This window comes from Limulus polyphemus, unplaced genomic scaffold, assembly GCF_000517525.1.
Source record: "Limulus polyphemus unplaced genomic scaffold, Limulus_polyphemus-2.1.2 Scaffold6072, whole genome shotgun sequence".
NCBI lineage: Eukaryota > Metazoa > Arthropoda > Merostomata > Xiphosura > Limulidae > Limulus > Limulus polyphemus.
This window is the reverse complement of record NW_013671682.1, coordinates 34,108-47,693: the sequence shown is the minus strand read 5'-3', so window position 1 is coordinate 47,693 and position 13,586 is coordinate 34,108. Positions and strand designations below refer to the sequence as shown.

General features: G+C 29.8%; 1 protein-coding gene across 1 annotated transcript in view; it reads right to left on the bottom strand.

The window, feature by feature from the left end:
• Window positions 1–4,247: 4,247 nt before the first annotated feature.
• LOC106473319 (actin-related protein 2/3 complex subunit 2-like) overlaps window positions 4,248–13,586 on the bottom strand; it is a gene marked incomplete at its 5' end in the record, with an annotated part of 35,903 nt that continues 26,564 nt past the window's right edge. Inside the window, 3 exons of the mRNA XM_013934002.2 lie at window positions 4,248–4,547; window positions 5,333–5,433; window positions 13,123–13,223. Of these exons, the coding sequence (XP_013789456.1) occupies window positions 4,523–4,547; window positions 5,333–5,433; window positions 13,123–13,223 (227 nt within the window). The remainder of the gene's footprint in view (window positions 4,548–5,332; window positions 5,434–13,122; window positions 13,224–13,586) is intronic.

Genomic DNA, 13,586 nt, shown 5'->3' with positions numbered 1-13,586 from the left:
ACTTTGAGACTAATAATGGCTGGAGACGGCTTAAATGGGTAATGACTTGTGTCGCTGAAGTTTCGTCGGAAAATCAACTAACGAACGAATACCTAACAATACAAATGACTTAGATGTCATCGTTCAGCAACTGATACACGAACAAGAGTAGCCAAGTCCACGGAATTCTATATGGACCAAGTTTGGAAGTCCTTTAATAAGTTATCCAGGAATTTAAAAGTTCAAGGTGAGACAAAATAATTTTTTTATTGTAACATTTTCAAACGTAGATTTAAATTACAATTTACAGCTACTATTTCTGAAATATGTGTTTTTATGTATAGGCAACGTAATTAATATCAATATAAGTTATAACACTTTCGAAACGCGTTTCCTCACTTCTTTAGTTAGCACTACACCACTGGTAGTGTCACTATCAGAAAAGTACCAGATGATAATTCAGTGTCCAATAGCAAAAAAAGTCAATAGTATTATCTGTTGTGTTGAAACATCACCATAGAAATATATAACCAGGACAAAAGATATCTACTGAAAAAACTTGACAAATTCTGTACGTATTCTTTAATTGTGCTGAATTTCATCAAAGTATAGATAATAAATTATATGTTTATTTTGCTAAAATCCTTGAAAACAACACAAAATCATTGTATGACAAGAGTAATTACTCATGTTGTCAATACTGTTCAAACATACCAAAATAATTTTCCATCCTCACATAAGTCATATACATAGTTTGTAAGATCAGATGCAAAAATGTGACAATAAGAGTAATGAGCTTTGGTCTCTTCTTGTGAAATGCAACGATGCTAATCTTATGCTGTATTCATTTTCAGCACTAAAAGGGGATCGAGAGACCTAGGTTTAAGCCTATACTGTAATATTTTAAACATACATTTAACACTTATTTTTCAGATGCTAACAGCATTTATTTTAAAAAACACACAATTAACTTTAGAATATTTTGCGTAAAACAAGAAAATTTTTGTCTGTAAACAAAGGAATATTTTAGGGAAAAACTGTATGTAAACAGTCTACCTAGCCTCCCAATGAACACCTAAATATGTTTAACACACAGCAAATAAGTGAATTATAAAAACATTTTTAGAGGAAGGCCTACAAAATTTTATGCATAAAATCCTGAATTTAGAATAAAAACAAACGAAAACAACAACATGGATATTTTTATGTTCATTACAAAACAAACTATAGGTTAAATACTTCATCTTTTCATCAGGAAGGCAAAAAAATCTTTTGGGAATGGAAACACACGGATCTTCCTCAGAAATTTAAAAATTACAATCTTATCAAAGTAAGGAGACTTAACATTGCCAATTTTGTGCACAAGTAAAAAAAGTAGAAGTCTTGCAATGATTTGTTTTCAACCAAGGAAATAGCTTAAAGAAGCAATAAGTTACTGTCAAAAAAAAATAAAAAGATCTGTTTAACCAACATAAATTTGTTCACAACAAAAATAAAGAAGAAATAGTAAAATAATGCCTAGTCAATAATTGTGTTCCTTCTAAAGTGTTTTAAATAATGAGGAGACAAATACTAATTTTGGTCAGATTTCACATATCTGATCAGATAGGGACAAGATAGTAGACATGGCCACACATAATGAAAATGCATTGCAAGCATGAGCTATAACTTCATTATAGAATAGTATTAAACTAGTAAACCTTGTCATTATTTTTCAAAATTTAATAAGGATTTACAGTTCTACATGGGAAGACACTGCAGGCCCTTTAAGGGAATTTGGCACTCTTAAGTGTAATAAAAGTTTTTACTAAATGACTTTACTAAAATACTATTTCTCACTTCAGTTTATTTTGTTTTTCATATTTCTTTAAATACTTACTTCCGACACTTACTACAACTTTCTGTTCATTATTAAACAAGTACCAAAAAAACATTTACGAAAAGTTATGTAAGATATCTAAATGTAAAATATGAGCTTTGCTTAAGTGCAGTGGTTCACAACCATTTTATGCTGTTAACTCTCTAGTTAGACCTCTGAGCCAGCAGAATACCCCTGGCATACATAATTTAAGAAAACTTTAAACAGTGGCTTATATTAATAAAAACGTAAATCAAGAGATATAGTTCAAGGGTAAGTCAACAATACACAAACACTGAGTGGAATATGTTGGTAACTCGTTAAGGCTGTCCTCCAACTTTGAGGTGGCGAGTGTATTTTATTTTTCAAAGATTGTTTCTCACCACCAGAAAGGTTTCCAAATGCCCCTATCCGACGAAGATCCATGGATTTCCATTTCCCAAAGATTTTTCCCCCTTCTTGATGAAAATGTGAATTGTTTCACCCATAACGTGTTATGTATTTAATGTATAAATATTCATGTTTTTTTTTTTCTTGATTTTATGTGCACAATTTTACAAGCTTTCCTCTAAAAACATTTTTATAATTCACTAACTTACTGTATTTTAAACACTTAGGAGTTCACTAGAGGGCAGGTAAGCTGTCTAAATACAATTAACCCCTAAAATATTACTCTGTTTACAAGCAAGATTTCCTTGTTTCACACAAGATATTCTGAGGTTAATTGTAAAAATAAATATTTATTATTGTCAAAATATCAATAAAACCAATGTGTTATAGGATAAAAAGTTCATCTTTCAGAATAGCATTAATACACAAATCATTACAATAGTTTGGGAACCACTGGCTTAATGTACTAGTTGGAAGTTGTGTACTTCATTCATCGACATAGTAAATCCATGTTAGGAATGAAACTAAACATCTTATGCACTGTAATTGCTATGAGAAATGAGAATCAACTTCACAATAAAACAGTACCAAAGTACAGGGCGTAAGGTTCAGATTACCAGAAACAAATCTGTTCTGCAACAATATATATCCTATTTATACCACATGTATCATATAAAACTATATTAAACTTTTGCCTCTGTTAACTGGTAACAGCTGATTAACTCTTAAATATCAATTCCAAGCACCTGTTGTATGGTTTGTTTATTGCATTGCAAAAAAATAAAAAAACAACTGGATAAAATTGTTGGAAACTTGAGGTGAACTTTGAAACATTATTTAACTTTTGCAAATAAAATGTTATTTCTATATATGATATTTGTAGGAATTCATAGATTCAAAAAGTCCATAATACTTTACTATGAAAAGTTTTTAAAAAACATCTGAAATGCTTACTTTTATTGTAGATTTCAATGACTGATTTTTACATTTTCCTACATTCCATTAAAAAATTTAAACAAAGTTTTTAATCAATAAAACTGTAAATTATATCTCTGTTTTTGTTTGAGAAACATGGCACACAATTTCACTGTGTTTATGATCACTGGCATACAATAAAAGTAACAAGTTTTAATCCCATATTACAGTCATTTATACATTTCTTTTGAGTCATTTTCTTTGCCCATTCAAACCTTTAACTTATGCCAATAAAACCTAATGTAAACATGGCTTAACAAACTGTAGCCTTAGCTATGAAATAATACTTACTCCATAAAAAAACATTTCTTATTATACTTCAAATTGTAAATAAAATGAAGTATAAATGATATTAAATGCTTTAAACAGAAGAAAGACTACAAGTTTATTTTCTATAAAATTTTAACTCATTGGTGCTATTTTGTCCTTGCAGTGGGATGCATTTATCCAGGTCCCATAGAGTTAGTTATTCAGATAATCAGCATGAATTCAAATCCTTCAGCACAACCTTATACACTATTTTACGATTGATTTCTGTATTTCAAATAACAAATTCATTCTTGAGGCTTCTTCTCCAGTAAAACTCAATGTTTTATTTCTGAGTCAAAAACTATATCAATGATGCATTTAGTTTTCAGCCTCATGAGTATTCAACGTAATTTCTTGTTTCCAAATAAATATCTTTTGCTTCCTTTCTAGCTATTTTTGAAAAACTGCTTGATATTTTAAAATAATACTACTTTAGGTAATGGTATTCTAATGCAACATTCCTCATCATGAAAAATACCAGAACAAACTGTACCACAGTAAAGAATTGGACATTTTGAAGTTCTGTAAATTATAAACGCTAAAATTTGTTTATTTAACATTAAAAATACATTCTATATCTGCAGCTCCATTCATAAAATAGTCAGTATTTTTAAGAATTTAGTAAATATTACAAGTACAGCTTGAAAAAAATAGCACTAATGCAGAAAGTTTAGAAAATAGTTGATATATATGAAACATTTTTAAAGTGATAAAAGAAATACTCATCACACTGAACCAAAAGTAAAATATTTAATAAGAATGAAATTACAAAGATAATTATATTAACATTTCCAATCAACTTTTACCAATTTCAAGTTTTCAGTGAAACACATACAACATATCTTTAGTTAGTTTAAAATAAAAATTCCTAATAACAGAATTATTTAATTCAAGATTTTATATATAACTGAAAAAATATAGCAAGTGTTAAAAAACTTTAAGCTTTACATTTCACAAAATTGTCCTCAAGCATATACAATCCTAACTACTAATAATGGAAGCTATATTCCTTTAGGTTCGAATAAACGTTCGACCACTAGAAGAGAAAAAAGAAAATGTAAATGAAGTATACAAATCTTTTTTATAAGTTACTATGAAACAAGAATAAGAATATTAAAACATTCTTAGTGATCATGTACAGTGTAAAGAAAGAAAGTTTTAAATTTGTTTAGTATAGATGTTATTTCAAAACAGCCTTTCTATGGGTACTATTATACCAGCAATTTGAGGAATAATGAAATCATATTCAGCAAATTTAAACACTATATATATATATACACACACAAATACAAACTATTCACTATTCAAACAATAACTAAGTATCAGCGTGAAATCTTATTTACTATTAAAATATCAATAAAGCCAGTGTTACAGGATTAAAAAAATAATTCATCTTTCAGAAAAGCATTAATATACAAATCAGTATAGAATACTAAACACTATGAAAATCTCCTTATAATCACTGTTGCTTTATGTACGAGAATGAAATAGAAATATGACCAAGACATTATAACCATTATTATAGTTTGTGTCTGCATGCAATGTTACTCACCAGTAAAACCATCAACATAAACACTGTATGTAAGTGCTAAATAGTTTTCATCAAGAAAAATCAATATAACTAATATGTATCCTTCAATATAACATGCTCACAAAAGGTTCTAACAGTAGCTAGCAATAAAATGAGAAAAACAAGGAAATTCTTTACTTTTTCAGTACATGGATAGCTTAGAGCAAGAAGAATTAAAATTTTCTTTACCACATATGAATATTCATTTCTGCTGTTCTTACACTATGTACATTTATGACTAATAAACTTACGTAATTGTCTTTTTTTCAACATTTTTGGGCTCTGGTCTGGCTCGATTAAGAACCTTCAGAAAGTCTGATGTTTTAGCTCTCATTCGTGAATGGATATAAGCCTAAAGTAAAAAATACCATATCAACAAAACAAAAATACCTGTTTCACAAGATTGATCTGTATAGCTTAAATACTCCTCAAAGAGACCACTTTTATTTAGTAACTGCTCAGCAATAAAAATAATCCTAATCTTTATCTTTGTTATAACTGATTCATGGAGTTGCACCTTACATATCTTCAGAATATTTGTTCACTACTTTGTGAGAGTTCTGTAGCAACCTTAAAAATACTTTATGATCCTTCAAAAGCAGGAATGAAGTCCAAATCCTTTAAAAAAATTAAAAAAAGGGTCTTTAAGGAAAGTTGTCACTTTCAAATGTAATAAGAGTTTTCATTAACCCTATCAGGATGACCACCTGTATTTTACAGAACCTTGTAACCACCATGTAACTAAGGTTGTGTATATATATACTATAACTCTGAAAGTACTTATGTACCTTCATGAAATTTGGCAAGCTTTCAGTAAACTTTAAAAGACTTTTGTAAACAAAAATCTGAATTTTTGAATTAAGTATTTTTACTAAATCTTTCTGTTTAATTATATGGTGTTAGATTGTTTACTGCTCCGAGTGCATAGTGAATTTCCTGCTAAGATCAAGAATATTTTTCTTCATCTGAAAATTTTCAAATTTCATTTGTATAATCCCTAAAATCTCCACATTTTTTTTTAGTAAAACTTTTTATTTTATCTGTTATTTTCTCTACCAGAACTCTATACGAGGTTGGTCGATTTTATCAACTTCATAACCACAAAATGATATTAAAAAAAAAATCGAAAATTACCCTTTTTTCTTTCTAAAATGACTTCAAATTGGAACATGAAACTTGATTTGTTTATCTTAAATAGCTTTCTTATCTTAACAGTATACATCTGTTTAAACGTAAATTTTACTGTTTTATTGCACTTTGAATCTGTCTAAACTAATATTCCTGCCAAAAAACTTTAAATTACTTGGGAAACATGCAACTCATGTTACCAAATCAAATTATATAACACACGGGCTACTCGTAAGCATACCTTATGAAAAAAAATTATTATTATTCTTTAGTTTACCTAACCTAACCTAAAAAGTTACTTTTATAATAGTAAATAAAGAATACACATGAAAAGCAAGAAATAGAGGACTTACTTGGACCTTCTTCTTAACCATACTTTTTTATACTAATGGTATTACTACAGTAATTAATTTTTTATTTAACTAAATAATGCTCCAACGAACACAGAATAATAACATGCAAAAAAGCAGATATGTCCCATAACTATCACAATTAATCTGGCTTTCTGAGTATGTGACAATAGCCGTCAGAAATTCAGCTATGCTCATCAATATCTTTCCCATGGGAATTAAGTTTGAACTGGAAGTGAAACTGACAATTAGCTGTGCAGAAAACATATGTCATTTAATAGTTTGAAACTTTGGCTTTCTATTGATTGTAAATGATATAATATTAAACATCAGGGAGAATTATTGGCAATTTGTGGAGGGGTTTCATATTCTAATTTATGACTCTGAAACCAAATATGATTGATGGCTATAAGAATTAGGTTTTGCCTGAGTAATAACTATATTATGATGAGTAATTTATGTTGAATTGAAAACTTCTCAGAGGGGTGGTAAATAAATTAAAGAATAGGGAAGACATAGCTTACAAATGTCACAGTTCTTATACTAAGGGAGATTGAGGATTTTTAAAAATTATATCCTTATAAAATTAAGAACTTAAAACTTAAATAATATTACAATTTAGTTTATTAACTATGTTTGATGTCAAGTTTATTTGCACATATTGATAATAAAGTAGTTTATGTAGCTTTTGAATGTAACTTTGTGAAAGGGTGTGACAGGCACACTTTCACCAATCTGATGCAAAAGTGTTAAATGACTTTGCTAAAATACTATTTTTCACCTTATTCAAAAGCAGACAGATTAAAGGTGTGCACGGAAAATTTGTCAATCTTTCAGTTCACACCATTATCTGCACCTGATTTTATACTTCACAAACTATTATACAAGTCATAAGTTTACTAATTAATAAATGCAAGCCATAAATCTTCATATGAACTTGATAAGAAACTTGTTACTTTTATGGTAGTTAAAAACTGACAGTATTTTAACATTCCATTCCTTGTGCTAATCTCCACCTAAAGTAGGTTACATACTATTGTCATTCTTGTTTGGACTGTTGTATTACTTCAATTGGCATGTCAGCTATGTCTAGAAATATAGGTAGTATAGTAATCTGCACTGGATAGCATCTCCCATTAGGTGTAATACAAGCAAGACATCTGATGTATGTATCTTAGGGTTGTAGGATACTGCAGTGAGGTAAAATTTGAGCAGACTAAAAACATAGTATAATATAATCTTGCTAGTCTTTATATATTTATGATTGAATATTAACCTGCTTTAGAGGTGAGAAATAAACAAAACTAACAGAGAAGAAATAATGGGTCAGGGCAGCAGAATATTTAATTATATAATATTTGAAATCAACTAATATATGCCTGCAGTCAGATGTACACCAAACTACTTACCATGCCAAAACAATATAATTAAGGAGAAATGGATATTTTAAATTAATTAGACATTGTTCTGCATCTGGTCAAAATATTAGCTTAACCTCATGTTTTTGAAGTACAACTAAATATAAAACTATGAGATAACTGATGGGATACCAAAGTTAAATAAACTATTGGCAATTGAAAAGATGATATCATTTAGAGAAATTAAATCAAGTCAGGATTACTGGAGCTTAAAAATGGGCTAAAAAAGAAAAATTATTTACTCTCTAACAGGTCAACTGTAACTGTAACTGACTTTAGAAATCAAGTGTAGAGACTTAATGATTATCAAAAGACAAATGTGACTGATTCCTGAAAGCTAACAAACACTGTCTTAATAACACTGTTTAGTAATATTAGTATGCAAACAGTTGTACCAAATTCATGATAAACTTTTATAGTTCAAACACGAATGAAAAATAATAGAAAGAAAAATATATGTCATTTATTAAGTGATACCACAGTAAATGTTTCCTCTAATTTTTTAATCCATGTGCAGAATGAATTTTTTCATGGGCACCAGTATCAAGGCAATGTGCAGATGTATGCTACCAGTTTTTTGTTTTTTTTTTTGGGGGGGGGGGGTATTTTTTTACTATTGACCCTATTGAATCATTATGCCACTTTGCAATGCTACCAGTTGGTTATTTGGGCTTTAGGCCTATCAACTGCCGGAGTCATTAAGGCCGCCAATGTGTTGAGACTCCTCACCATTACTGAGGATGTACATGGCTGGAATAATGAAGTGCGCAGCACTTGACTGGTTGTTGTGTGACCTCGCAGCTTAGAAGGAACACTGACCACAGTTGAACTGAAAAATTTAAGAAGTCAGAATTAATAATTTATTTTTGAACCTTGACTATTATAAGGATGAAATAGATAAGAAAGGAACAATGAAAAATTTATTTTCTGACTGACTTTCTATTACCTTCACCAAACACTATTAAAGATGAAAAAGGGCTGTATTATATCAAATGTATAAACAGAGGAACAACTTGTTGGACAGAATGAGATGCAAGCTTGTTTAAAGATTGGGATATGTTAATACAATTGGATTACTGTCAAAAGCAAAATAAAGGTTCAGATCTCTGAAAGGAATCATAAAAAAAAAGGTACAAGGTTATCATGTTTATCAACTAAAAACATCTGTAGTGCAAGTTATAAGGAAATTAATAGTGATGTGTGCTTCTAATGTGGTGTATGTGTGTCTCCAAGAAGGCAATATTGCAAAGTAAATACTATGCTTGATGCAGAAAAAAAAGGCAGAGGAACATTGGTTGTTTAATATACAGAAGTATGAGTCAGGGTTTATCAAATTTATTTTATGCATATGGATCAACCTTAGTATGTAAAGCTAATTATCATTAAGTTGACAATGTAGAGCTAGGATTTCAACTACAGGGCCAATCATGTAATAGAAGAACTAGCCTCTAAGGAAAGGTTGAGTTGAAGTTTTCCTCTTCGAGCCACTTTTCACGGGAACTATATGACAAAGGAAGAAGAGAAGAAGGGATACCTAGAGACCTAATGTTACAATTCTCATACTAGGGTGAGATTGAGGTTTTTTTAAAAATATTTTCTTATAAAATTAAGAACTTAAAACTATAGAATATTAAAATTTTATTTATTAACTACATCGTTATACCAAGTTTATTTGTATACCATGATAATAAAGTAGTTTAATTAAATTTTGAAGGTAACTCTCTAAAATAGTCGTGACATGCTCACTTTGACCTGCCCATAATAAGAGGATTAAAATATGAATTTGAAATGTTATGTTGAAATACACGTGGACCATCAAAAGGTTTGGTAAATGCTGCTAGTTTTGATTTATATAGTGCCTATCACTAGTATGACCAGATTTCCAAATAAGAAAATTGGGACACTCCAGCCCTTGCCCCTAATTTCAAAATGGTCCTTATGCTTTTTTTTCTTGGCAATGTGATCATAATGTCCAATCTGCTACCATGTGCTATCAGAAACACAGTCTTGCAAATAATGTACTCAACTTTGTTATTCAACTCATTTGCCTTTAAAAAATGGAAGTCTGCTTTCGAAGTATCTGAAAAAACACACTTTCATTTTGGCATTTTGACACTTTGATAGGTTAAACATTTCCAATAATAAAAATATCTTAAAGAACAGTTCCTGATGTTTAACTGTCCACCACACATTCACCAACTGCTACAAGTCTACTAAAGTACTACTAGGCAAAAAAACCTGTGCAGACGTGGGTTTCTCATCACACACAGAAGGAACTTTTGAGAGTTTTCAGACAAGAAAGTACATATTACAACAATGAGCAAGTCAAGTAGACCTATTACATTCATGATTTGATGTGACTGACAGTTTGATGTCTTTATCATAAAACCAGGATGTTATGTATGTCCCAAGAACTTTTCTCAGGACACTGGAACAAACTACCAAAAAAACAGGACACCTGGCCACCCCTACCTGTCACCGTATCTCTATCTGGAGATAGAGCAGTAATAAAAACACAACATCAGATAGTTCTCCAAAAGGGATGTTAATGTTTTAAAACAGCTCACAGAATCAGATTTAACTTTCATGTATTTTAACAATATAGGATTTAGAGTCATTGACAATGACTACAGAGAAAATGTAGTGATAGTTATATTTAACTTTGGGATGAATAATTTTAAAACTGAAAAGGGAGATGTGCTCAGCAGATTTGTTAGAAAATAAGTTATCCAAGTTAAAAAAAGTTAAACTTTGATTAACAGAGGAGGAGGAAATAAAGAATTTGGATCCACTGGGGTTAGATAAGTAATTCTGACATTAATTTCTTGATAAGCAAAACAATAAATCTAAAGTAACTGATATAGTGCAAGATTACATATATTATATTCATGTGAGAAAAGAAAGGTGGTCTCAAAGATAACCTAAGATTATAATCAAACATTCGAATGCTATAAATACCAAGAGTAGCTATGTTTCAAAAATAGCATTTTATCATGAATTAAGTTTTTTTTTCAAAAGAAAATATAAATGATTACATTTAATATTCAATTGTAATGCAGTAAGAATGTACAGGTTCAATTACCTTTACCCCTTTTGCAGTGGGCTTGCTATAAAACACACGAGTTCATATACACATTTCTACATGATAAGCATTTATACTATAACTTTTAGTAATGATTCCAAGTCTTTTGTACACAAAAAATCAGATTTTTTAATGAAGTATTTTTACTAAAAGTTTGTTTGTGAAAATATCGAGTCTGTTTTGTTCCTAGTCCGAGTGAGAAGTGATTTTCATGTTATGATTAAAAACTATTCTTCATCCCAAAAATCTCAAATATTATTTGTGTAATCTCTAAAACCTCCTAAATACATTTCAAACGTTTGTTTTCAGTAAAACTTTATAGCTAGTCTGTTATTTTCTCTACCCTAACTATATGGGGTCTGTCAATTTGACTGACCTTGTAACCACCATAAAAAATTAGGAAATAAATATAAATTATGCTTTTTTCGTTCTATTTATTCTAAATAGCTTAAATCTCTTAACATTATATATTTATTATATTGACATTCCAGTCATGCCTGGCTAACATTACAGAAGTTGCAATGATGCGGCACACGTGCTCTCATGTTACCGTATCCAAGAATATAAAACTGGCCTTTACAAAGTAACCTGTCTTGGCTGTGTTTTAGTGGATAGTATTTTGTAAAATACAGTCACATGTCAGTTATAATACATTACATATGTATATACATTATTACTATTTACTTAAATTTATTTTTCTTAAAACATAGACCAGTAAATAAAGAAGTGTAGTAAACAATTATCTCTTCTAGTTACGAACTTTGTACTCGTTTGCCGCTTGCCATAGGTTGCTAAGCCTTATCAGATTTTGCAGGTGGAGGATGTACTTGGGTCTAAAAAAATATACAATTTCAAGCTCAATAAAGATACACTTTACCAGCATGAAGATTTGTATCTAAAGAATGTAATGATGTCATAACACTTGATAATGGCTGAGAAAGCCACTAGGGGACATTCTGAGCTTTCAATTGATTATTCACATGTTATATACAGAAGTAAGTGTATATATATGGAACAGTTTCCTAAAATGGAAAAAGGTGAGTGGGGCCACTGTGTTTGATTCAGTACATGAGCAATATCTCAGCAAATAGAAAAGATAGGAGGTTCTTATCTTATATTCTAGCTTGTTAATATTGGTAATTTGAATTCCTAATTCGTACAAAACTATACACATTGTATTTTGACATCACAAACATCTAATTTGAACCAGTGCTGCATTCAACATACCACATGACACACAAACATCAATGTTTAGGTGTTTTTTTTTAATATTTACTTGGAAATTAAGAAATCAAGTAATGTACAATACTAAAGGTTGAATTATAATCAACAGTTTGATACACATATTGTTTGTTTGTAATTAAGCACAAAGCTGCACAATGGGCTATCTGTGCTCTGCCCACCACGGGTATCGAAACCCGGATTCTAGCGCTGTAAGTCCGCAGACATACCGCTGTGCCACTGAGGGGGTGATACACATATTGACATAAATTCATAAAATAGTAGTTCAATAAAATTTTGAATGCAAATCAACAAACATGATGATATGGCCTTTGACCTGTGGCAAAAGGATTAAACAATAAAAGAAAAAAATACTGGATGAGATTATTCGAAGCTTGAAGTGAATTTTCAGCAGGTTATGTAGCTTCTGTAAAACAAGATATATTATTTTTATATGTGATGTTTGTATGACAGCTTTGGAACTTTCAAAAATTTCTTTGTGAAATGTTTCTTAAACAAATAGTTTTATTTGTTGTATGTTTCAGTTATTGATTTTATGTCCTCCTAAATTCTTGTAAAGATTTCTAAAAAATTTTATATTTTATAAATTTTGTTTTAATCTGGGAAATTGAAATGAATATATTAAATAAAGGTAATTAACATTTTCTGTACCTAAAACAAATTAAGAACAATATCATACAAAAGTAAAACTATTTGCTAACAATAAGACCAGCAAAATACTTGTATGTAAACACAGTCAAATAAATGTGCTTTATTTTGAACAATGTTAACACCATTCCTTCTTTGATGAAGACAAAGGATTAATGAGAATAAATACTTACCTTGGAACATTTAATATGGTAGTGAAGGTAATCTCTGAATATGTGGATCAAGTTAATAGTGTTGTTCCTAGCTTGTTTGTTGGTGTGTCTGGGAAATAAAACTAATAGAAAAAATACAATGAAATCCTCATCATGTAATTCAATGTACTTAATTTCTATTGATTATGGTACAAGACAAAAGAATAGTAACAAATGTTGCATACTGAGTACATGCAAGAACAACAACTTCAAATTTTTACACACAAACACACAGAGGATTAAATAGATTTTTAAAAGTTTGTAAAGTATACACTATTTTCAGCACATATCACTGTAGATGTATGTCTAAGTTACAGCTGAAAAATGCAATATAGTGATTTACATGTACATTCTGTGCATCTTAAATTAACAACTGGATCTATATGCTTATATATATAAATATAATTTTACACTTTTTACAGCTTCAAATTTATAAAAATGTAATT